The 26,982-nt window shown below is 38.7% G+C and overlaps 3 protein-coding genes across 6 annotated transcripts in view; 2 read left to right on the plus strand and 1 right to left on the minus strand.

Annotated features, from left to right (window-relative positions):
- LOC118818289 (dysbindin domain-containing protein 1-like) overlaps positions 1–12,434 on the minus strand; it is a 35,187-nt gene extending 22,753 nt beyond the window's left edge. For both annotated transcript variants that reach the window (XM_036585511.1, XM_036585510.1), the window contains exons 1-2: positions 12,201–12,434; positions 4,410–4,553 (exon numbers count right to left, since the gene is read on the minus strand). In XM_036585511.1, the coding sequence (XP_036441404.1) occupies positions 4,410–4,553; positions 12,201–12,231 (175 nt within the window). In that variant the 5' untranslated portion in view covers positions 12,232–12,434. The remainder of the gene's footprint in view (positions 1–4,409; positions 4,554–12,200) is intronic.
- A 2,306-nt stretch (positions 12,435–14,740) lies between these two features.
- gas8 (growth arrest-specific 8) lies at positions 14,741–18,705 on the plus strand. Its single transcript, XM_036585509.1, has 11 exons — positions 14,741–14,875; positions 15,121–15,210; positions 15,678–15,875; positions 16,010–16,216; positions 16,315–16,369; positions 16,523–16,728; positions 16,988–17,155; positions 17,365–17,451; positions 17,716–17,925; positions 18,145–18,210; positions 18,434–18,705. Exons 1-11 carry the CDS (start codon positions 14,873–14,875, stop codon positions 18,581–18,583), a joined length of 1,440 nt encoding a protein of 479 aa, XP_036441402.1. The 5' UTR covers positions 14,741–14,872; the 3' UTR covers positions 18,584–18,705.
- Positions 18,706–21,037: 2,332 nt separating this feature from the next.
- mthfsd (methenyltetrahydrofolate synthetase domain containing) lies at positions 21,038–26,041 on the plus strand. 3 transcript variants are annotated; one of them, XM_036585539.1, is made up of 8 exons: positions 21,038–21,212; positions 21,321–21,424; positions 21,562–21,675; positions 21,984–22,097; positions 22,226–22,316; positions 22,398–22,510; positions 22,846–22,971; positions 25,222–26,041. In XM_036585539.1, the coding sequence occupies exons 1-8, from the start codon at positions 21,185–21,187 to the stop codon at positions 25,849–25,851; spliced, it is 1,320 nt and encodes a 439-aa protein (XP_036441432.1). In that variant the 5' UTR covers positions 21,038–21,184; the 3' UTR covers positions 25,852–26,041. The 3 variants fall into 3 exon arrangements, with proteins under 3 accessions (XP_036441432.1, XP_036441433.1, XP_036441431.1); XM_036585540.1 differs by having other exon boundaries at positions 21,601–21,675; XM_036585538.1 differs by lacking the exon at positions 21,562–21,675 and adding an exon at positions 21,716–21,829.
- The last annotated feature ends 941 nt before the right edge of the window (positions 26,042–26,982 follow it).

The following is a 26,982-nucleotide window of genomic DNA, read 5'->3' on the forward strand; positions in this document are numbered from 1 at the left end:
GTTGATGCATTTTTAACTATTCACGCTATTCAGCTATGACTGACTCTTTGCAATTTCAACTTTGAACTGGCTCAACACTGGTTCTATAATTGCCAATTATTTTATTTGTTGACAGGCTTAGCTAGTAGAGATCTACCATAGCAATCTCACTATGTAAGCTAGAGTTCGTGCTGGAGCTTCAGTGACTAACATATAGTGGTGGCAAAGACTTTGTATAAATATGAAGGTACACTCAGAAAAAAACAGTACTGAACTGTCATTGGGGTGGTACTTTCAAGGGTTAGGATCTGTTTGTTTTTTAAAATAATGTAAAAATTTGGTTAAAACTGAGACGCTTCAGAGACGCTTTAGAGAATACGATCATTGACAAATGTGTTGTGCTGTTTTACTTTTGTGCTGTCTGTCTCTCTCTCTCATCTCAGTGCATGGCAGGTGCTGGTACTGATCCGTTTAGAGTAAGGCAGGACAGTGGAGGCTTTGGGGTCTTCCCTCTCTGAGTGTGTGTTATGAGACTTGGAGGATAAAGGCTGCCTTGTGAGATCTGCTCCTTTGGTCTCTGTATCAGAGAGACAGAGCGTGCTTCTTCTGTGGGTACACAATGGCTTCTTTTAGCCCTGGGCACTGGAGGCTAGTCAGAGTGGACAGTGAGTACAAATTTGGCTGGACTGTGTAATGCCTTGAGGCAGTCTCTCTGTCCCAGTGGAGGAGGGAGGAGTGAGGCCGGGGAGCCTGCTCCTTTCCAGATTAATCCCACTTGGGTTTACTAACCACCCGTTCTCTCCTACCTTGTTTACATAAGACCTAAGGGATTTTCTGAGGCAGTGATGTAACTGACAAAGCCATGCATCTGGACTCAAGGACTCTGATGTTGCAGTACATGTTTATTCAAATTTGGTAGTAATATTAAAAGGAAACTTTGTTGACTACATGTAGAATTAGACCTTACATCTGGTTAAGCTGCGAAAAATTGATGTAATTTCAGCTTCTTACTGGGATGCAGGTCTCATGGCACAACATACAGTCATGTGAAGAAGTAAGTGCATTCCACTGCATTTTTCTCTTTTTTTAACATATGTGGACATATCAGAACTTGATCTTTAGTTAAACAGTATGTATAGATAAATGTTATGTAATAGACAAAAAATAATGGAAATTTGAATTTGCAGAAACTGTCTACCTGTTTCTGACATCTACTGGGAGAAATTTTTGCCCACTCCTCCATACAAAATTCTCTCAACTGTACAATGTTTGAGGGGTTTCTTGCATGTACAGCCCATTTCAAATCCCCCAAAAGCATTTCAAAGGGATTCAGGTCTGGGCTTTGACTAGGCCATTCCATAATCTTTCATTTCTTCCTTTTGAGCCATTCCTTGGTGGATTTACTTGTATGTTTGGGATCATTATCCTGTTGGAAAATCCATTTCTTCAGCTTCAACTTTTTAACAGATGGTCTCGCATTCTCCTTAAGCACTCTCTAGTATAAAAGAACTCATAGTTGATTCTATGAATGAAAGTTGGCCAGACCCTGAGGCATCAAAGAAGCCCCAGACCGTAACATCTTCACCACCATGCTTTACAGGAATGAGGTTCTGTCTTTGGTTTTTGCCAAACATGGCTTCTGGTACTGTGGCTAAACACATCTTTGACTCATCTGTCCATAGCACAATGTTCCAGAAGTCCTGGTCCTAGCCTAGATATTCGATAGCAAACTTTAGTTTTGCCCCTGATATTGTTTTTAGACACTAAAATCTTCCTCCTGGCATACCTCTCATGTAGGTCAGACTTGAGCCGTCTTTTTCAAGTGGTAGGTGCATGTACTTTACATCAACAGTGGCAAGAGGTATCAGCAGATCCTGTAATGAATTTTTGGTGTTCTTAGAGAATTCATTTAGCATCTTACAGTCAGGATACATTTGCTGGGCTGGCCTGGCCTATACAAGTTGACACTTCTCTACTTGTAGATGATCTTCTGGACAGTGGAATGCTTGATATCCAGCATTTTTGATGTCTTCTTAAACCCCTTCCCAGAATTATAAACATCTACAACTTTCTTTCTGAAGGCCTCAGAGAGCTATTTTGATCTAAACATGATAATGTTACACACTTCAATAGCAAAGAATACCTGAGGTTTAGATAAGAGGTAAATAACAGGTTCCTCAATTCTCCAACAGTGTTTTAATCATTTGCACTTGTTGAGGTGCACATATTTCAATTTGACAGTAGTAATATATATATATAGGGGTACTTACTTTGTACACATTAGAAAATTACATTACAGTTTATTTCAATAATATAAAAGATGACAAAAAGATTAATTCTAAGTGTTACATGTTAAATTATGACACCTTTATCTATCAACACAGTTAAAATATACACTTAATATCTGTATCTGCTAATATGTTAAAAAAGTCAGAACTTTTCTTGGGGTTTACTTATTTCTTCACATGACTGTATCTCTTGCTTACGTAATCATTTGATTTTGAAGCACTAAAACAAACATCAAAATAGAAATTTATTTGGTTTCTTCATTTAGACCCAAGTTTATCTAAAGAAGTGTTCTGTTTCCTTTCTGTTCAGCTCATTTGTCCAGAACTTTCAAAATGTACACAGTTTTTTTCAATATCACAAATGCAGACAATCAGCCAAAATATGCTTGCTTGTTTAGTTTTGCACTAGTGCTACAAAGATAACGTAGGCAACAAGTAGTGAATGTAATGGAAACACTGTATGAAGTACTGTCATCTATAAAATTAAACAAGAATGTATTACTGGAGCCAAAAACAGAAAAAAAAACATTAATAACAGTTATTTTACACTGATTTTAGAACATTTGTGTATTATTAAATTGTTCAGATGTAAACAAAGTAATTCAGAGTGATTTAATGTGAAATGAAAAATTATATTGCCTGATGCCTTAGACATTGTTTTATGATAAGTGTGGAATAAGGTGTTTTAAAATACATTTTTTTAATACATGCAGGGTGGAGAGGTACATGCAGGGCACTGTGAGGATGAATAGCACTCACAGAAAACCACTATTTTACCATTATCAACATTTAATATAGAAACTCAAGACACATGTAGAGCTTCACTGATCATTTTGGATAGTAAATTACATAAATATTAAATATTTGTGCTGTAGAAATTGTGATCCCTGGTTCCTATTACCACCATTGTAACGAAATCTTGAGTAAGTGAGTTCTTTACAATGCACCATTTCACACTAAAAAACCTCCTTGACTTTCCATGGAAAAAATCTGAACGACTGAATTAAGCAGAAATTTTGAAAAATCAGTGGAATTCCCCATTTAAGCCTGAATTTCCGTACTTTTGTCCATTTTCATAGATAACAGTATGTCATACACTGTCAGAAACCATACAAGCAAGTCTGTTATTATTATCGACTTGACACAGTTTGAGGCAAGGGTGATGATTTCGCAAGCATTGCTTCTCTGTCATAGGGAGAGTCCACTAGCATGCATTTAACATCTCTGTGGAACAACATACTCAATTCCTATACAATACAGCAAAAATGCCATTGAATTAAGGAAGTGCTAATAAGACATTTCTGGGCCAACAACACACACACATATTTTCTAAGCCGCTTATCCTTCTGGGCTGCGGAGGGAGCTGGAGCCCATCCCAGCGGTCAATGGGCGGAAGGCAGGAAACACCCTGGACAGGTCGCCAGTCCATCACAGGGCAGACAGACAAACATATAAATTTACACACACATTTGCACCTAGGGGCAATTAGCGTGCACAACTGGCCTGACTGCATGTCTTTGGACTGTGGGAGGAAACCGGAGCACCCGGAGGAAACCCACGCAGACATGGGGAGAACATGCAAACTCCACACTGAAAGGACCCTGGTCGCCTGGCCGGGAATCAAACCCAGGACCTTCTTGCTGTGAGGCGAAAGCGCTCGGCCAATACTGATAACCAAAAATTTGATTTTGGCCAATCCCAGTCGATGTCCAAGTATAAGCTACTTTACTTAGCTTTGTAACTCCAGTACAAAAAAGAGATTGATTTTTTTGGATAGTCAACTATGGCTGACTGACCTTGGGGTATGGAGGAAAGTTATGTAAATTAGATATTTCGCAGAACCATTCCTTTAAGCCAATTTTCAGTGGAGTATAAATAGTGCAGTTTAGTCCAAGGCTGTGATTAATCTTTAATCAGAAAGTCTCCTGATGCACGATCATAAAGGCATTTATGATGCTCGGTTTAAATCCTAAAGTAGTCTTATAGTCACTCACTGCTGCTCAGCAACCCTACTACAGTTTCTATCCTAACCAGCTTTTGCTGAGTCGCTCGCTTGGCTTGTGTGTCCACTTGAGTGGAAATATACACTGAGTCAGCATGACAGGACCCATCTTCCCACACCCGCTTTACCCCTGCACTCACGTCTTCTCTCAGAGACATGCAGCAGCCCTGAGGTGTGTCCCAGGATAACTCCCTCCTCCTCGCCTGGGGGATGATGGGAAGGCTCTTTAGATAGTTCTCCTGAGCTGGAGGGCTTCAGTAGTCTCTGGATGTCTTTGTTGGGATCTGTAAAAGAATTACACCAATCATCAGAGAATCCTTTCAACACCATATACACAGTGTGTCACAACTGAGAGGCATCACAATTATTATATGGATTTGTACAATTACAGTCATGCAAAAGTTTTCACACTCCTGGTCATATTACATGTTTCATAAGTGAAAATAAGTCACATCCTCAGGGAACAAACTTTTCTGCATTTTTTTGCATAGTAAACATATATAGTTGAGTTTGAATAAATAAAACTGAAAATATAAAATGTACCATTATAACCATTTATGCTTTATTTTCTGACATGTTAAATTCAGCAAGTAAAAATGGATTAACATGTGCAGAAGTGTGTTCCCTGTAGACGATGTGTTAACTTATTTTCACACCATTAACAATTAATAATTTGATTGCAATATGCAATCTTTTGCATATGATTAAATATATAGTAATATATAGTATAAAGCATTGATATAATGGGGGAATTGAAGTGCTTGTGTGCACTAAAGATAATGTAAATGTAAATAATTGCTTTACTGGTTGGTTTGAGACCTAAAATACGCACAAAATACATACATACATACTTATATACATACATAAGTACATACATGCATACAGTATGTCTCAGTGCCACCATTTATGCCTCTCTGTTCAGAGTTTTGAAGTAAGCCAGTATCAATGATCCTTATGTTTCATTGTAAGAGGAACTACTTGTGCCAGATTCTTTGCTGGAGGGTGATGTGAATTTTGATCTGTTGTCTATCCTCTTTCTGTGGTTATCCTCTTTTCATTTAATATCCTTTTAGGATGACAGAAATCAGTGCAATTTTCAGCACTGCTTCAGAAGCCAAAACAGAATGTTTGTTAATAATCCCTGATTTATTGCATCACATATCTCCATGATACCCTGTTTCTCCATCTGACACAATCTGACATCCCAGTTAGGTGAAGAACACTTTTTCATACCACTTGTGGACTATGGGGAAAGAGAAGTGATAGATGTGGCACTCCCAAGTGTTGGCAACATCAAGAAGTAACACAAGAAGCTGGAGAATGGGCAAGGGTTGACTAAGGAACTAAAAAGAGTATGGATGGTAAAATGCAATGCAATTCTACTGGCACTCGGGACAGTGACCCTTTAGCTAGAGAAGTGATGTCAACAAATTTTGGAATGACTGGAATGACAATCAATCTCTATTCTAGGAAAACTTGGAATAGAACCTTTATATCATGTGAAGGACACTTTAACTAAAAAAGGTTCTTCACACTCTCACACCTCATTTACAAATCAGTTCTTTACAAAATCACCCAGTTTCTTTTCTAGAACCAAGGGTAGTTCTTCTATTTCAATATATTTTTTGACACATTTAAGAGTGTTGAGACATAAAGGTTGACACATAACCTATTTGGAAAAACAAACAATCAAACAAATAAGACAACAGAAAGCTTTAGATTTTCTGTATATTTAAAAATATATATAGTTTGGACAGGAGACTTAGACTGGGCATCAAAATTAAATATCTTTATTGTAATGACCAAATTACTTTAGTATTACGGCCACACCTGCTAAACTAACTCCATCTCCCTACCTTTTTTCTGAGTAAACGACTGCCCACCTGTCCGGCCGGACACTGATGGATGATTGTCTGTCGAGCTCTCCTGCTACCCACTTCAGACCAGTTGCCCACGCCCCAGTCACTGCCACTTGCCCAGCTACCGCCACCTGCCTTGGACTAGCTGCCCACCCTACACTGAAGTGGACTCTTAACTATTACTACTACTGCTATTAATACTAGTAGTATAATAATTTTGTAGGTAGTTTGACCAGAGGAGGATGGGCCCCCCCTTGTGAGCCTTGGTTCGACCCAAGGTTTCTTCCCCAGCTCTGAGGGAGTTTTTCCTTGCCACTGTCGCCACTGGCTTGCTCACCTGGAGGATTTACATTTTATGTTAAAACTTTGTCCTTAATGGATTTCTGTGAAGCTGCTTTGTGACAACATCAGTTGTAAAAAGTGCTATACAAATAAATTTGACTTGACTTGACTTGACCTGCTTCTGGTCTGTGAAGTAACAAAAAAAGTATTGTATAGGAATCAGTACTGAAATATCTACCGGTATTGATATTGAAACTTTAAACAGTTCTCAGTCTTACAGGAGATATTAGATAACTGAGTTTGCAGCTTTTTTTAGTGCTCTGGATCATTGTCTCACACTGTCTTGTTTTTATAGCTGCAATATTTCTTAGTTAAAAGCAACTATAATATAAATTAAAGTCCCAGGGAACATAGAGAAAATATTACAAATGTTTATGTGATAATAAACCTGAGTTATATATTAAACATCCAGCAAGCTTAAATGAGAATATGATATAAATATAACTAAACACAGCTTAAAAACTGCTATTTAGACCTCTTTGAAAACTGTTCGTGCATAGCTAGCCTAGCCTAGCCTGCTTTGCCACTCATACAGAACTAAAATATTTTTTTCTGAAAAATATATGACAGTTACTGGACAACAAAAGTCACTGACAAACAGATGTACAGATGGACAGGTGGTTGGATGAACAAACAAATGGACGAAGCAACACATGAAAGAAGGAATGGACAAACAAACATAATTCGTGTATAGATAAAAAAATGAACAGGTGGGAGGCAGCTACAGACAAGTGGGCTAGCTTGCTAGCTTTTGGTTATTCTGGGCTAGCTTTAGCTCACTATCTCTCTGACTGAAACTATTTTGTGTGGGCGGGGCAAGAGATGTCAGCCTTTTGATTGGTGAAGGGAATGCTTACGGAAGAATTTTCCCAAGATTAAGACTGCCCAGTTTACACTGAGAGGAGAGAAATATGGTAAATTATATTGGTCATTCACTGGTCACTGGAACATTATTCTAAGGGTATCTTAGTAAATGCTTACTGTTTGCCCTAAAAAACAGGATTAACCTAATTAAGAAAACAAGGATTTAGGTTCAGTGGGTCTTTAAATGTTTCTCCTGATTGGACAGGTAGCTTGGACATTTAAATCCAGATTTTGCAGCCAAGCTAATCCTTTATAACACTTACTCACACTTACACCACATTTACACAATAGCTTTGCCTGAAATCAGAGGCTTTTTATATATGTAACCAAACTCTATTCTCTCTTTCACTGTCTCTCTCTCCCCTATCCACCGTCTCATGGTCACATCTCCACCTCAGCAGTTCTGCTGCACTGAACTGTGAAGAACAGGGGTAGGGGAAAGAGCTCTGAACCGAGCCCTCTCTGTTGCCTTTGCTCTGGAAGACGTCATTCACTCTGACCTTCACTGGCAGCTTCTATCCATCTCTATCAGATCGAGCGTCCACTAACATATGCTTAACATCCCTATGCAATACAGCAAAAAATGCCATTGAATTAAATAAGTATAATTAAGAGATTTATAAAGATTGCATAAAGATTGTTCACTGATTACATTTACATGGTTATGATAAGGCTAAATAATACACGACATCTGTTGTCAACATTTACATATTTTGCAGATGCTCTTATGTACTGCAGCTTACATTTGCAGGTGCGTGTCGTGTTAAGTGTGACTACATGTGGGTCAGTTCATGCTCAAGCACAAATGGAGCTCCAAGTAATTATAACTCTACACGGGAGTGAAACAGTGTGTAGTGCCCCAGCAAGGCTCTCATGCAGAGAAGAAAGGCACTGCTCCAGAGGGCTGGGGAGAAAGCCAGCGCAGAATAAACAAGATGGATTCCGATTTCAGACTGGATATGTGACCCTTCACAGCCTATCGATCTGTTACATGCTTAAATCAAAACAGATTGAGAGATTAGTGCCTCGGTTTGGTCTTCTGATGAAGTGACAGCTTGGCATCTTTCCCTACTTGACACTCTATGCCAATAGCTTTCAAGAGTACTGTCACAATGACGCAAATATTTCACCACTGTTATTCACATGGGATGAAAATTGTTATAATGTGGATGACAAAGTTGAAATTATTATTTTTAGGAGTGCTTGAAAATAATTGTCATGATCAGCCTCTTGTATAGGGCATGGTGTGGATGTGGCTCTTCCTTATAGAGTATAATCTATGCTTCGTTTTTTTCATTTTTCACCCGAAAGTCACATTTTGCTGCCATTCTGTTCATCATATTTCCTAGATCATACAATCTCATAAGTAGTGAATATTTGAATGAGTATTTTTTTTTTTACTCCACCGCTTTTCTGCTAACCTTGTCCTGTGACAGTCAGGGGTCATCATAATTATTAATATTCCGTACGCTTAGGGCTGTCATCACCACATCCTAATTTAACTTTCGATTACAATCTGCAGTCTCCCAAGAGAATGTGAGATGTCTAATCTCATCCTAAAGCATTCCCCAAAGTCAATAATGGTGATGACCTGACTGATCAGCAAACAGATAACGCATTTTAACTTTTAATTAGTATAAAAATGTAGTACTTTTACTCCCTCTCTCCCTCTATCTGTTTTGATAATACACTCTTAAAGGTTCTTAAATAGTTCTTGGCTTGGACTTACAGTTCTAGGGAAAACTTAATATTACATTATGTGGAAAGTATTCATTGCGTGTGGATGCTTTAACCTTTAAAAAGGGTCCTCACATTACAAAATGGTTCCTTAAATAACCATTCACCAAAAGGTTCTTTAGGGCAGTGGTCCTCAGAGCCCCCAGAATGATAAGTGGTTTAGATGATAGATGAGAGTATTTTAAATAAGGTTATTTGATGCAAAAACAAAACCTTATATCTTCTTAATGGTAAATTCACAGGAAAAGGTCATTTTTAATTAAGCAAATATAACAAGAGTTAGGATCTAAGTGATGTTGGAGCCTTTATATTGGTCTACTATCTATCAGACAACATTTTCACATTATGTAACAAAATGAAAAAAAGGGATACAAGATTTTGTTCCAACCGTGATGACTTTAAGTTACCTATACAGGTTCAAAAGTCTGAGACAGCATGGAAAATCTGTGATTTTGTCATTAAAGTCTGGAAATAAACAACAGAATATTTTAGAAATATGAAAAAATAAAATAAAGAAATCTAAAATCACAAGGAAAATGAAGAGAAAATATTAAGGACACTGTACTTTTTATGCCCTTGTTCAAATTAAAGAATGTGTGACTATGCAAAGACCTTTGTACAAAAAGGTCAGTTTTTTAGTCTTATCCATTCCATTGAAGCATGCGCTCAGATCCCTCACAGGTGCATTTGATCTACTGTCAGAGGCTTCTATATGTTAATCAGCTTGTGGCCATTGTTCAACTGTCATGCTGTCATTAAAGCTAAAGAGGGGCATCCCAAATTCTTTCTCAGTATCTCAGAGATTCTACTTTTTGCTTCAATTGTTATGCTCATAGTATAATTTGTAATAAAAAACTATATTACATCAGAAAAGATTGCAAAATAGAAGCATTTTCACTAGCGGTCTTAGACTTTCGGACACCACTGTATGTTTAAAAAAATATGTGTGCATGTAAAGACCCTTTTAAATGTATAAAGGTTCTTCTTAGAAACTTTACATGTATTAGAGGTTCTTTACAGCTTTACAAGATTGTTCAAACTCACACACTTCACTGACTGATTAAATGATTCTTTAAAAAAACACCCATTGAAAGGTTTTCTACTTAGGCATCCTTCCAAAGAACACTTTTTGGCACCTTTTTTAGGAGTGTAAGTGGCTGAACAGTGTTTATGGCCACTTGAACAACCCCAAAAAAAGAACCCATTCTTTAACTGTACTAACAGGAGCTAGGAAAAACAGAGCTGAATATGATGAAATCTTTGACATCACCTGCCTCCCTATGAGCCTGTCTACCTGTCTCTGTGTAGAATATCACAGGCAGACTGGATCAGCTCCTCACTCTGCTGTGAGCTCCATTATACTAGAGAGATCACAGTGCATAGTGTAACTGTAGCTACAGTAAAATAGGCTGAGACACAATTCTTTTTTAACCAGAAGCAAACAGTGGCATGACCTGCCCTGTTCACGCATGACTGACACTGAATCAGCCCTCCTGGTGGCCACAGTCAACTCTGTAACTGCATCCAAAACAACTTCACCCAAGCTTAACATTTCTGCTGTGTACAGTGGAACTACTTTCAGAGTTTTATATTACTGTTCATATACAAGGTGATAATCTTTCGAGGATGAGAAACTCCCTCAGGTACATGCTGGATAATTAAAGCAAGCCAGGGTTTTGGTGACTATTGCTCATATCCTAAACCTTCCAAAAGCCATTCTTAAGGTGGTTCAGAAAACATTTCCAATTAATGGGATATAAGTAGCTTGCTTATATGACTGCTTATGATTTTTTAAAATATCACTATGATAATAAAACCTTATATCTCCAGAATGGTCACTTTACACAACAAGTTACAAATAATATTGACTGTTAAAGGGCCCACAGTGCGGAAAACTAAATTTTCCTCTTTTTTTTTTCGGAATAAAACAGTAAACATTGCTAAAACAGTAAACATTGCTAAAGTTTCAAGACATAGCATTCACTCTCTAGTCCATACAGTCTATAAATGGAAACTAAGCTGCAAAACCAGCCTGTTTTGAATGTATTGTTTCTGTAATGTCAAGAAAACCAACATATTTAAATATATCTGCTTCAGCTTGCTGTCGCCTCACAGCAAGAATGGCCTGGGTTCGATTCCCGGCCGGGCAACCAGGGTCATTTCTGTGTGGAGTTTGCCTGTTCTCCCCGTGTCTGTGTGGGTTTCCTCCGGGTACTCTGGTTTCCTCCCACAGTCCAAAAACATACAGTCAGGCCAACTGAACATGCTAAATTGCCCCTAGGTGTGAGTGAGTGTGTGTGTGAATGTGTATGTCTGTTTGTCTGCCCTGCAATGGACTGGCGACCTGCCCAGGGTGTACCCTGCCTTCCACCCAATGACAGCTGGGATAGGCTCCAGCACCCCACCGCGACCCAGAAGGATAAGCGGTTTCGATGATGTGTGTGTGTGTGTGTGTGTGTGCTTCAGCCTACAGCAGTAACTTACAAGGAGTGTTTGAGAGAACTTTGCTTTTTAACAATACAGGACAGCCTATTAGCACAGAGATCATTTGTGTGTGTATATAGTATCAAAGACAGCCTATATGATTCTAAGGGAAAAAGAGGTTGGAAAGTAGTCATGTAAAATGATTTATGACTGTTTTTGATGCATAACACCACACAAACATCATAAGGAAAAAATAACGTACAAGTAAAATCTAGAATATAGGCCCATTATTGTATTTAATATAACAACATTTTATTCCAATTTTTGGATCAAAACAAAAAGGCAAAAAAAAAAAAGAATTTATGACATCTCGACACAACAGCCGCAGGCTTTAATGCCTTATAATTTCACAGCTGGTATAAACAAAAGACTGCAACAATATAATAAGCACAAACTGTCCCACACAAGCGCCATACACTACAATACTGACGTAACATTGTGGACATCTGTTTTCTGGCACAGTTTACCTTCCGTCATACTTTGCCAATCAACTACATGTGACTTTCAGTGAAAAAATATAGCAAACAGTATTCTGATCCATAGCAATCAAAATTCCAACTGAATTTTTACACACATACAGTAAGTTCATCAAAGAAGCAGCAGATAGAAAGAGTTGAGACGGGAAAACAGAAAAGGAGTCTTTACCTGGGCTACCTGCCCCTCCCTGTGCCTCCATCCAGTAAGCCAAGAGTCTGAAGCTGCTGTCTACAGCAGCAACATGGGTGTGGAGCACTCAGAATACACACAGAGAGAAAGAAACAAAGAGAGAGAGACTGTAAGTACGAGCGCCAACTCCCACCAAAGCATCAGTGAGGCTCCTCTCTTCAGCTTTTCTCCCCCCTTTATGCCTACTGATCCTCCTATCCTCAACACTCCCAGCCCTTCAGTGAGTGGAGCCTGCTCCCTGCCAGAAAGGGAGAGAGAGAGAGAGAGAGAGAGAGAGAGAGAGAGAGAGAGATAGAGAGAGAGAGAGAGAGAGAGAGAGAGAGAGAGAGAGAGAGAGAGAAAGTGGGCGAATGAGGGGGTAGAGCCGGATAAACTCTGCAAATCACTGAGCCACTTTGCTCCGTAAGCAGTGCATTGTGAATGATGTTGGCTAATGCAGAATACAGACAGATCTAGAGAGAAAGGGAGAGAAAGAGAAACACACACACACAAAGAGCATACAGGACACACTGGCTGAATGCCCAGACTGAGGAGGGGAGGGAAAGAGGGAGTTGTTAAATACGGTACAGTTCGCTGTACTGTAGGGCTAGAGGGGTGTGCGTGAGTGACCACAGTCTAATGTAAAAACCACTGAGAAAAAAAAAAACAACAGAGCAGTTGACATGAAACTATCTTCAGGATGACATGGAAATCTCAGAACCAACAAGTCTGCTCCTCAGCATCTGTACCTAAAATGTCCATTAGGATTGTAATGTTCTGCCGTGCAAGAAAAAACGTTGTCTAGGAAAAAGTAAACTCTCACCACCAACTCCACACATAGATGGGGTACTACATTATAGTATACCCAGCTTGCTTTGGTCAATGCCTTCTGAATAGACATTTATACACATGCTGAAGAGGAATTCCACTGATTTTTCTAAGATTTCTGCATGTATCAGTTGATGAGATGTAAACAATGTTTTCACATTATTTTGATGTGAAATGGTGCACTGTAGAGAAACTTACTGACGTAATGATTTCTTAACAATGTTGGTGATAGGAACCAGGGATCACAGTGTCTACAACACAAATATGGCTTGTAAGCCTGTGTGTCTTCTGAGTTTTTATATGTAATGTTAATAATGGTAAAATAGTTTTCATACAATACAGTGCATGTAGCTTTCCACCATGACTGGATCTATGAAAATCAGCAGTATTAGGCAACATATCCTTAACCATTTTGTGCATAAGTTTATGTGAGGTAGCATTTAGAGGTATTAAACACTTCAGATATCTGTTCCTATCACCTCCTTTATGAACACTTTTAGATTTTGCTAGAATGGCATGTTTCACAACAAATCCCTCTGAATTGCTTTGTTCACACATTAATGATTGAAATATGCAGGCAATTTGAAAAATGGCAGAATTGCCCTTTAATTGTGTATCTACATCCTATAACCAATTACACTGTTTTTTCATGACTGTTCTTCACTGTGCAGAGGCAGGCTTGCAAAGCAGCCCATCTCAGCTTCAGTGACAGCTTTTATTGTCTACTACTATGATGATAATTATTCACCTGTCAGTCAGAGTTAAATAGTAGAAAAAGCTCAAAATTTCCAAATGTTCTCAGTGGTAAGTAGTTTCATGCTTGTGCGTTGAAACTAAGCTCCTGGTGACTAGTTCCATTTACTCAGTTATGTAGTCAAGTACTGTAATGAATTTATACTCTCTCCAGTTTTTACAGTTGTCAGTATCTTTACTTCTGCTTAGTTACACCTGTGAATAAAGGAGTGCACTTTCTACTCAAGTGTCTGTACTTGGTGATTGTTCACACTTCTGATTTGAGATTTTGAGACCTACAACGCATTAAAAAGAGAAAAATAGACCCAAACAAACCCCTGTTTATGCTGATCAATCCTATACTAAGAAGTTCCACTGCAGTTCTACAGGGGATTCAGTAATCAGTTCACAAGGCCATCAATAAGTCATTATTTGACAAAAGTAAGATTATTTAACCTGAGAATGGATTTAGGCTACTCTGCCCACTCCTGTCATTAATACCTTTATACCACTTAATACCCTTGGTCAATAGTGAACAGCATTCGTTTTACCAGTGTGTCGTTAACTACAAGGGAAACGGCAGTCTGTCTATCGTTGGTTTTATAGAGAAAACAGTAAAATGCGCGAAAGGACAGTGGAAGGACCTTGATATCGATTTATAATTAATTAAGCTGTGGCCGAGTCCAAGGCATTGGGACAAAATCTAAGCACAGACTGTGACTGCCCTCTAGTGGACAAACCTGTTTACCTGTTAGAATGGAAGACTTTTAAAATCTACCTCATCCAAAACCGGTTTCTAGTCAACTACGAATTATCGCTTCCTTTCTATTCATACTTTAATGCACCCAAACAGACATTATATCGACCATTCAACATTTACGATGCATCGATTAGGCACACATTCTCATATAGTACTCGAACCCCACCCCCACGCACCCAATTCTCGTATCGCGAGATTGGAGCCTTTGTTGCCATGACGCCGTCGCGTTGTGTACAGACCACCAGAACAGCGAAGCAGTGAAATCGCTGACAAACTTTTCACCAAAGCTAACCTACGTGGTTACACATTTTCTTCATGCACCGGGACGACATTTTACTAGATAAATAAAATCATGGTAAGTATGAATGGACTACGCAGGTATAATATTGCTAGATATTTCTCTTTATGATAGCCAGCGTTAGTTAGCTGACTAGCTAATGGTTGTAACCCTACAGCAGGTAGTGTGAGATAGTCAAGCCTGCTTAGCTAACGTTAACCAAATATATAGCCCTACTAACACTACATTCGTAACGCCTACTTTACTGTTAAATGCGTGACTGTGCAATTGTAACATTTAGCTTACAAATATTCATATTTCAGCCTCCAAAAAAGAAAGGCGCGAAGGCTGCGAAGGGCAAGAGCCCTACGGTGGTGGATGGCCTTTCCACAGAGGACATGTCGAAGGAGCAGGTAAAGTTAACGTTAACGGATCTCACGTTAAAGTATCCAAAGTGGTCTTTATGTCTAAGGACTAGTATCCAGCTGTTAAAACAAGAAATGAATTCATCCAGTAATGCTAATCATTGCGTTTTGATCAATTTAGAATACCTCATTTCTACACCTGGAAAACTGTGAAGATTTCGATTTTTTTTGGCTGTTCTGTTGTCAAGGTTCACTCGATATGCCAAGCTTCTAAGTCCACTTCAGAAAAAAATGTGTCACATTTCATGTTTTCTTGTGCCATGGTACAGTTAATGACCTTATTCAAAAGACATGGAAATTCTTCATGAGGAAAGGGCAATAATCTTGGACATAATAATAATAATAATAATATAAGCCAGTGGTCATCTAAAGTAAATTTTGCAATTAATTTCCTTAATTACACTTCATTTCTGCGCCATAACTAATACATTACTTAAATTGTGATTCTTTATTAGCTGGAAGACCACATTGTCCGCTTGCGTGAGGAGCTGGACAGAGAGAGAGAAGAGCGTAACTATTTCCAACTCGAAAGGGATAAAATCCATACCTTCTGGGAGATCACTAAACGACAGCTAGAGGAAAAGAAGGCTGATCTCAGGAACAGGGATAGAGAAATGGAAGAAGCTGAAGAGCGCCATCAAGTTGAGATCAAGGTATCAAGAACGATGATGAGCATTGATTTGTAAGGCGTAAAGATATTGTGGTGATTTTGGGTTTCTATGCAGTGTGCAATCTAATAGGAAAGACCTCTTAACTTGTTGGTATCTATTGGTATATTGATTTTCAGGTGTACAAACAGAAGGTAAAACACTTGCTGTATGAACAACAAAACAGCATTGCAGAACTCAAGACAGAGGGAGTAGTTGCCACCAAACTCATGCAAAAAGAACACGGGGACCTGGAGAATGAACTGCGGAAAGGCATGCGCACCCTGAAAGTGGACCTCAGAGAACAGGAGCTTTCCAATGAGAATCTTATAAAGAGCCTCAAACTGGTGAGTGCAAGCTGCTTCTTTTTCCTTTTTTTTAAGCCAACATACTATGAACATTTTTCTGTTGATGTTGTGATAATGAGCATGCTTTCTTCCAACAGAAACATGATGAAGAAATTACCAAGCTGAGAAATGATTTTGAGAGACAAGTACGAGGTACAGTGTTGACAGTAGCTGTCTCTTTGACGGGCCATCGCATGTAAATTATGTGTAAAAGATTTTTCGCCATGACATTATAATTTACTATATTTTACCCTTTTACTGTGTTTAAGCAGCTCTTTAACAGTACGTATGCTGTTTTCTCTGTAGAAATAGAGGCTAAATATGAGAAGAAAATGCAGGCACTGCGTCAGGAGCAAGATCAGAGACGCAAGACTGAAATCTCTGATATAGAGGAAAGGAAGAACAGCCAGATTAACACACTGATGAAAAACCATGAGAAAGCTTTCAGTGATATTAAGAACTATTATAATGATATCACTCTCAACAACCTAGCCCTCATCAACTCATTTAAGGTACGATGACACTGAAAATTATAATAATTATTATAATTATTGTATCAAATTCTGATTATCTTTTTAAACTTTAAATAGAAGGATCAGAGATCAAATGCTACATGTCTAACATGTGAGCTTCACATTTTGTATTTTTTATAGATGAGCCTCCACCCATTGCATTACTGTGATCTCATGTATACTTACCTTTTCTCTGTAGCTTCCTGATCTTTGCATGTCATAACTGCGCTTCACTCGCCTTCCCTCTGTCTACATGCAGGAGCAGGTGGATGAAATGAAGAGAAAGGAGGAGAGATTGGAGAAGGAGATGGCAGAGGTGCAGCAGCAGAACAAGCGTCTGACTGAGCCTCTGCAGAAGGCCACTGAGGAAGTTGCCGAGCTCCAGAAACAGCTTGCCAATTATAATAAAGACAAGGCTTCACTGGCGGTATACACATTAATTCAAAGTCTCTTATGAGCTCCGTAGCACTTGCAATGTAGAAGCTACTGAAAATTGAAGTGCTATGCGTTCATTCAATATTATTCTTTTGGTGCATAATTGCATGCCAATTTTGCACTTAAGCCTGTCTTACAGGTACTAAAGTACTGCAAATTTACTGAGAGTGACTTCTTAATGGACTCATTTCATTCTTTTAGGGAGCCAAAGCTCGACTCAAGGTGGCAGACAAAGAAATGAGGGACCTGAAATGGGAGCATGAAGTATTGGAGCAGAGGTTCAGTAAGGTGAGAGGAAATATTGATATGTATGTATGAACACTATTAGACATATTCTTCACTTGAATATATATAAAAGAGTGTAAGATGTTGTTGTTGTCCAGTGTTCATTCTTGCAGCTTTAGAAACTTAAAGAAATAATATTCTGACTAGACTTTGCTTGAATGTGGTATTTAGTTTTATTTTAGTTTACAAAACGTGAGTCAAAGTCTGCAAGGCATAACCTATTAGACAATTTGCTCAAATTGCTCTGTTTCATTTCTCGGTCCTTAGGTACAGCTGGAGCGTGATGAACTGTACCAGAAGTTCACCAAGGCCATCCAGGAGGTGCATCAGAAGAGTGGCTTTAAGAACCTGCTTCTGGAGAGGAAGCTAGATGCACTTACAGACACTCTAGAGAAGAAAGAGGCCCAGCTCAATGAGGTTCTTTCTGCCTCAAATTTAGACCACACTGCCCTCAACGTGGTCACTCGTAAGCTTGAGGTATAGTTCTTTACCAAAACATATCTCCTGTGCATGAAAATGAACTTGATTGGTCAGCCAATATGGTGCTCTCAGAAGAAGGTTTAGCTCTTTTTACACTTTTATTTGTGTAGCAAATAACAAAAACAGTCTCATTCTTTATATGTTTAGGTTTCAGGGGTAAAAATGGATTTTTCTGTGTTTTGTTTCTGAATAATTGTCTTTGGCTTTTGCTTATAGGAAGTGCTGGATTCTAAGAACATTGCTATCAAGGATCTACAGTATGAACTCGCTCGTGTCTGCAAGGTGGGTCCAACAGCAACCTTGTTTTTTACATATTTTTTTGGGGGGGGTAATTTTTTTAAACATCACATCTATTTTAGAATTTGTTTAAAATCTATGTAATCTTATTTACATTAGTCAAGTAAATATTGTCAGTGTAGGGCCTGCCCTAGTTATAAAGCTGCATAGGCTAGGGGTCTTCAAGAGGTTGAAGATCATTACCCTAATAGTCTCATTTCTCCCATAGGCTCACAATGACTTGTTGAGGACGTATGAGGCGAAGCTGAAAGCCTTTGGCATTCCTGTGGAGGAGCTGGGCTTCAAGCCCTTGGAGAGCAGCGTGGCAAGGCAGACTCTGGGCCAGGGTCCAGCAGGCCTGGTGTCTGCACCTCTCTGACAAACTGCCTTATGAGCCGCATAACTCTTATTCACACAAACTTTTACTTCTCTCACCCAGAGTGCCCTTACACCTGTCTTTTATTTATTTAAATACAGTCGAAATAAAAGATTTTGAAAGGATTTTGGTGTTTTACTGTCAAGAGATAAATTCTACTCGTTTTTGTGTCTGTTTTTGTAGAGGCTGTATCCTACATTTTTCCAAAATTTTATATTTTTCCCTGAAGCCCACTCATCACATTAGTGTGGGTTTTATGTACCAAAACCAATCATAATTAATTTTTCCATGATCTTTTTTCCAAACTTTCCTACTTCTTCCCTTAGAATCAAAACAAGCACAAAAGACTTATATAGGCAAATTACCTATGTTCTGATTGGCTGCTCTACATTGCGCATCATTAAAAAAAGGCCTTGGGGCTGAAACATTCCTTTTAACTTGAGTGGGGCTAAGTTGCTGTTGGCTAAATAGGTGGATATATATGTAAATGCATTGTGTTATGAGACATCACAAAAACACATTTAAAACAGGCTATTTTTGCAGCTTAGTGCCCAAACATAGACTGTATGGACTGGAAAGGGATAAGTATATTTTGAAACTTTAGCAATGTTTACATAGTGCATCAAGTTCTTTTATTTATAAAAAAAGCAAGGACAACTTGTTTTTTCCATGATATGGGCCCCTTAAATGTGTGAAGAGTCTGGCCAGGATACATTGTGCCCATTAAAAAGAAATATATGTATTTCATATGTAGATAATATTGCAAGTGTGTATATAATGTCAAGAAAATAGTGCTAGTATTAGTGCATAAACTTATCATCTGTCACAGGACGACTAGGAGAGTGGCTTAGTGGCAAAATGTTCTCTAATGGACTCAAGATCCTCTAATGGGCTCAATACAGAGAAATGACTGTAAATGCACACATGGAAACACCAAAAAAGCTAAACTGATCGCATGCCAGCATGTAATTTGGTTGGGTTTACTGAGGCACACAGTTGTATGGACTCTCGGAAAAGGATTCCTCATTCTAAACTGTTTTTTGATATTTGATAAGGTCGAACTGATTTAAGGATAGCTTTTAAGAAAATCTATACCAGATTATGTTTCTGGGGAAAACAACTCGTTTTACCATCACTTGCTGCAAAGATTCACCGACTCGTAATTGAATTATGTTCCATATGGTTCCTATTCTTTTGCTGAAGAACATCCACTAAAGATGTTAGTTACTGCAGTACCTGCTTAGCTACTTAGCCAAATTAGAACAGTGAAAAACATAACTTCTGATTAAATTTCATAGATGTTTTTCAAAGCTGAAAGGATGTCAGTGTCAGTGGGAGAATTTTCATATTGATTTGAGTGTGATCTGTGTGCACTGACAAAAAAAAAACTAAATTCAAAAAAGTCACAAAATTCACATGTGAAATATGACTGTTTTTGCACACATTTTATATGTTAAAATGTTATCACGTGTGGAAAAAGAGTGATTACTTGTAAACATGCATTTTTACACACTTCATAAGTGAAATATAAGTGACTTTGCTGTAAGGGGAATAAAGAAAGTCATAAGAACAGGCCGTCACATATACAAACATAGGTAGCAAATGATAATTGCACTTCTTTATGAAGTGTATCATGTAATATTCTTCTTAACATTATAGTCATTAACGTTTACTAATTCCCTTTTCTTTTTAATATCATTATGTTTTACTGGTGATCACATCTGTGCTGCGATTAACCTCTGACTTTGGATATTTATTTATTTATTCATTTATTTATTTTCAACATGAGATGCGAACAGGTGAGTGACAGCACCTGTCCTAACATGATCATATCATGTTGATAATCCAAAATATCAGAGGTTTTCTTTCACATGGCTTGACTTTGTTTCTACATTTGGATATGCTGGAAAATGATGACCCCATAAAGATGACTCAGTGCTGCCTATTCTTGTTTTATATTACAGTTCACCAGTTTATTGATTGATTGCAATAATTTGGACTACTTGATTAATGCAAACCTAACTGTAAATTCATATAATGTCATGTATTACTTTATCACATCACTATATAGCATTTATCTAGAGCAGTAGGCAGTCGTTACATGTAGACGATGGCGTGACGCTGTCCCATCGCTAATGGTGACAAAGTCTATTATTTCCCGAGCATGGACCAGCGCAATGCAAATAAATGATGATTATTTTGTATTTGGCGCCACCTACTGGAAATAAGTAGAGAATGCCGTGTAATGTCACCACATTCAAATTTTTTGCATTACAAGAAAGTAAACACAGTTCGGTCTTATTTTCTCTCTTCTTCTTTCTGTTATCTTAGAAAATACATTTTTTCTTTAATAATTCCGAAAATGACACAGTGAAGAATAGATACAAAGGAAAGAGCGGTTAGAACCTTTTCACTACGATGGGGAAAAACGAAACGAGTTTTGACCTTTGTAGGGACCCGTAGAATGAACTGGATTGTAATTTGACAGGCGAGCAGCTGCTGTTGTGAGTTTTTAGATTATGGACGAACGTAGAGAAAGAAAATGTCTGATTTTCGTCATCGTGTAGTCCTGTTGTAAAACAGATAACTTAGGCGCACTAAAGCATGGAACAAGCTATTAACATAAATCAAGGTAACCGTCCATGTTTTTGTTGTTATCAGAATGTATGTGGACTTGAGTGTGTGGTTTTCACTCCAGCAGCTGAAATGCGTCCACTTGTTTTTACTCATTTGATTAAAGGGGCTACGAAGTGGGACATTCGCCAAAAAGTGTGGGATTACATCGAGGCGAAAAACCTTGCCAACTTCCCGCGACCAGTGCACCACAGAATTCCAAACTTCAAGGTAGCCATTCTGTTTATGAAGTAACTGTACTTTGAAGAGGTCTTTGTGATGGTTGATTGATTGATTAATTGATTGAATGATTGATGTCAAACTGTTTTCCTCAGTCATGTGGTGTATTGTATGTTTTGAGCTGACAGGCAGCTGCACAGGCCTGTAACAGGCTCCCTGTCCTGCAGGAATTCAAGTCCAGCAGGGTGGTCAAAGTGAACCCGGACAGGCCACAGGAGCAGGCCCGCTTTCACACTCTCACTGTAAGTGACCTTCTCACACCACTTTCTTCTTTCTCTTCAGGGGGCTTATGGGGCCTGCAATAAGATTGTAACCTTAGATGTCTTCAGCAAAACCAGTGAAGTCAAGGTGGATCCGGATAAACCACTGGAGGGGGCACGGTTAGCTGCCCTGCAGGTACCTTTGACAGCTTTGTGTAATTGTAATGAGGGTATTTTGCATTTATAATTAAGATTGTTTCTACTGAGTACTATATGATGTGTGCCATTTTGTCTGTGTTGTATATTGTGCAATTCTCATTTCAGCTAATGCGCTTCTGTCTATTTTTTAGGCTAGAAAAACGTTGCTGGTCCCGACCCCTCGGCTGCGCACTGGACTGTTTAACAAAATTGTTCCACCGCAAAATGCAACCAATGAGGATCTGCGAGTGTGCTCCACCTCTCAGGTTATACCTAAACTCACACTATACACACACATATTTTTATGATACTATATCTTTTGTTTTTATTACTTTTTCACAATTCAATATACCTGATAAATTAGTGTGTCACTCATACAGTTTGTTTTGTCCAGGGAGTTAAAGAGTTCAGTGTCCCAATTGGTTTAGATGCAAGAGTTCAAGTGGATCTAGTAGTGGTTGGTTCTGTAGCTGTGTCTGAGAAAGGTAAGCCTGTTTCTCAATCGTGATAAAAATATTATAGATCATATGTCTTCTTATCAATAATAAGATTTTCTTTCCTCTTAGGTTACAGGATTGGGAAAGGAGAGGGATTTGCAGATATGGAATATGCTATGATGGCCTCCATGGGAGCTGTGAATGAATCCACTGTGGTTGTGACAATGGTTCATGACTGTCAGGTCAGAACTCCTAGCCCATTTACAGAAGCTCCATGCATCGATGTGTAGAAAACATAATCCAGCACTACCTGACAGTTTACGGTTGGATGATACTGTATGTACTATGAATTATAATGCAAAATGGTTGCAAAATGATTGCCTCAGCAAATGAGCACTCAGATCACAGCAGATTCTTCTGTTTATGTAAGCACACAGACCATTTGCAATATATATATATTAGTTTGCCTTGTATCTGAGTGTGTAAGTTAATTTAAAAAGTGTGCAGAATCACTGGAATGGCCATGACCTTACTGAGAAAGATATTAAATTAATTACTAAACTATCATGTCCAACAGGTTGTGGACATTCCAGAAGGACTGACTGAGAGTCATGATCTCACTGTGGACTATATCATCACTCCAACTAGGATCGTCAAGACTGAGTGTCAGCACCCTAAACCACAGGGCATCATTTGGTCAAAGGTAACTAAAATCACTTTGGTTGCCAACAACCAAGGAAAATACTTAAGTGAACATATAGATACTGTGTCAAAACTCTATTCAGTTAAAAATGGAAATACAGAGCTAAAAGTATACTTGAGCAAAAATCAAAAAGTGTCTACTTATCAAGTAATCTGATACTGATACAAATACAAACATAAAGATACAATTAAAACTTTTTTTACATTGAAGTAACATTGAGCTGATCACTCTAATTAACTCAGATTAGTTAATCTGCTTTGTCTTTACTGTTTTAAACAAACTCTTACATTATTGTAAAATTCAAGTACACTTAAACACTAATTAGCATTCCTCTGTCAAGGATAACATGTGCGGTTATATTGTCATAACCATTACATTGCGCAGCATTATCCGCCACTCAGTCTACCTCACTGCAGTCCTGCTCCCCATCTTACCCAGCAATACTGGCACCCAGCCCTGCATGACTAACTAAATTGCTATGAAATCCGCAATAAGAAAGATGTTCTGCTAGCAGGTGCTGTGTGACACAGAGACTAATGGGCAGAACTGGTACTTGCGCAAAGATGAATTTGATAAAAAAAAAAAGTAATACAATGTGCCAGAACTTGACTAAATGGAAAATCTAAATGAAAATCCAAAAAGTAACATATGTTTTTTTCCTTCTGATTTCTCTTAATTGAGTTAAGAGTAAAAGTATTCCGTTTCAGTTATAAGTACACTCAACATTTCTAGGTAACATACGCATTAAAATATTGAGTGTTTTCAACGGCTGCTTTTGTAGTGATCCTTACTGAGGATAATTTCTTTAACCAACTTAGACGTGTTTGTTCATCCAACATTAGGCTGCCAATAAAACTTTTTTTTTCAAAAAAGAGGATACTTGGCAGTTGGCAGACACTATCATCCATTATGACTTACAGTGTAATCATGTTACTTAGGTAACTACTGTGGTGTTAGAAGTCTTGCTCAGAGACTCGTGGTCTCTTGGTTCTGTCGTGAGCAGGGAATAGAAATGGCAATGGTAAAATCAGCCATCTGGTCATTAGATTGTGGTTTGTATAACCAGCACTTCTGCCCTTCACTCAGCAAACTGATGTTTGATTCCCCACTCAAGGAAATGCAGCATACTGTATCAATAGGCATCCCTGGGCAAGACTCCTAATGTTGCCCTAGCTTACCTCTGGAAGCCAGTCTGGATAAGAGTGTCTGCCAAATGCCATAATAAGATGACTGCAATTACTAAAGATACAAAAAGGCTACAAAAGCAGCTGCTGAGAAAGCTCTTAATGCATTATGTCACCTTAATATTTTGAGTGTACAAATCTGTGTACAAATCTTCCAAAATAATGCTTAAAAACAGTTAATACTGATAATAATTAAGTTCAACTGCTGAATTCACAACTAGAATTTCAGTTTTCAGGTTATATGTTAGAAATAACGTGGCACGCCTAAGTACTCTATAGTGTGTAGTGTACTCACAACAACCATTTAGATTCTGTTCATGTGTCTCATCGCTTTGCTTTTGGGTGTTCACATAAATCATATTTGTTCTCTTTATATGGCCACAGTCTGTACATGGTGGCTGTTGTTTGGGTGAATCAGTGGCCATGTGCATTTTCCATGGTGGCTTTGAGCCATCTTAGTCAGCCAAACTCTGGAGCCTTTTGAATAAAGGAAAGGGCATGTGATCGTACAAAGGATTTGTGGTTCTGCACTTCTGGCATTCATGGCTGTTCTTGTTGCGTGGAACAGGAGCAGTCTAGAGGTCACTGTAAGAACAATAGGACGTGTATATCCTGTACAAAACTGGCTATGGTCATAACACTTTTCCCCTGGAGATCATAAAAGACATCTTAATATAGCTGTGGGGGAAGTGAAATATTTCTGCTGATAACGATGAGTTACTGCTATAGTTATCAAAGTTCAAAACATACAAATGTGCATCATTTTCTAAAATATACTTGTGCTGCTATCTATGGCATTTTATTATGTCAATACCTCACGTTTGAGTTATTTTGGCAAGTTTAAACTGATTTAGTATAAAATAAAAGAAAGATTCATGTGTTTTTCGTAAGATGTATAAGACACATTAATTTTCCTATACAAAGGGACAGAGGTCTTTTTACCCTTTATATGATTCCGTCTGGTGTTGTTGTTTCCAGCCTTTTCACTAACCTCACTGAATTCAACATCAATGATGACTGCCCCATTCTCTCCAACCCACAAACAATATAATTGTTATGTCTGCAGTTGGATGCGGAGATGCTGGAGAAAATTCCCATCCTGAAAAAACTGCGAGCTCTGGAGCAAAAGGCTGGCAATGACGTCACACTAAAGGTATCCTCTGCTGAAAGCGTTAAACCTGCGGCAGAGCCTAAACCAGAGGCTAAACCCAACCCTAAGCGTGACCCAAAAAGTAGGCCCAGGCATGAACCCAAGCAGGAGCCCAAACGTCAGTATATCGAAAATGGAGCTGAGAGACCTGGGGGAGGCGCTGTGGAGCAGGAGCATCCTCGTGGTTCCTCCAGCACTCTTTACCTCGGAGGCATTCCAGCCGGATTGCGGGTGAGTGAGCTGAAGACCGTGCTGAGGGAGCGGAATGCTGTGCCCCTCAGGCTCACCTGGCAGGGGGCGCAGCACAGGGCCTTCCTCGAGTACAATGATGGGCCAGGAGCTGACCTTGCCCTGACTGCCCTGCAGGACCTCTCTATCAATGGCCACACCCTGAAGGCTGAGCGAGCTAAGAGCCAGCGGGGCGGCCACAGGCCTAACCAAACACTGCAGAGGCCCCAGAAAAAGGAAGCCAAAGGAGCAGCTCACCCACCAACAGCCACAGCCGCCATCGTCAGCATTACTACCCCTAGCGAGGAGGGGAGTTAGCTAGAGTAAAGGTCCAGAGAAGGTCAACACAAATTATGAAAATGCAAGATTTCTTTGGGAGAAGAAATCTGGTAATTATGTAAAAATATTAAATTTACCTACAAGATAATTGGTGATTCCAGGAATCTGTATTTTTTATGGATTTTTACATGATGGAGTGAAAATAAAATAGTTCTGGAAGTAAGTTTAACTGTGTTATGTCTGATCCTTGTATGGTAAATAGTGTTTAAGCTGTGAGCTTTGATGAAATGACCACTGGTTGATATAAAATGATTCAGTTCTGAGGAAGTTATTCTAAAGATCCTTTATTTAGGATTAATTATTTTATCAGTGTTCAGTCTGTAGTTTGTTATGTCTCTTATGATAATCGTGACTAAGTATGCTGCAAGGGAGGCCCTTTGGGGTGAAAATAGAATTGAAAATATGCTTGCAAGATGGCCTGTGATGAAGCCTCCTTCTTTCTGTGTTTAGCCTTTGGAAGATAATTCTGGATCTTCGGTGAAACTCTAAGAACCTGTTGGTGGATCCAGTCTTCAGTACCTCACTCTCATAACTGTTGTATATTAGTTTCATAGTAGTCACGAAAGTAGTTGCTGGATAATAGGTCTTAATATTAATAACCCGATAATAGGCCTAGAATTTCAGGGTTAAATAACCTGGGTTCACATTGCCAATGTATGCCTTTATCTATAAGAGCAAAACAAACTCTGTAACTTTTTCCTGTCGCAAGGAATCATGTTAAGGCCTTTGACATGTCCAGCTGAGCTATGAAGCACATGGAAGTCTGATAGAAGATCCACATAGACCTTAAACCATTTCAGACTGTAGGCTGCACTATGGCCTATGAGGCAGACATTTAGCAAGGCAGTTCTGAATCTCTAAACTCTAAGCACGTGTTGGTGGATCCATACTATCATAATTACATATGCTATATATTAGTTTAAGTAATTTGTTGTAGTTGATTGATAAAAAGCCTTAGTATTACCAAATAATACACATAGACTTTAAGGGTTAATAACCTGGGTTCATACTGTCAAAGTAACACCAGTAAAACACAATCTGCAACATTTTTCTGTCATGGGGAATCAGGTTAAAGCCTTTGACATGTCCAGCTGAGCGAATAAAAACAAT

Source organism: Colossoma macropomum, unplaced genomic scaffold, assembly GCF_904425465.1.
Source record: "Colossoma macropomum unplaced genomic scaffold, Colossoma_macropomum, whole genome shotgun sequence".
NCBI classification, from domain to species: Eukaryota; Metazoa; Chordata; class Actinopteri; order Characiformes; family Serrasalmidae; genus Colossoma; species Colossoma macropomum.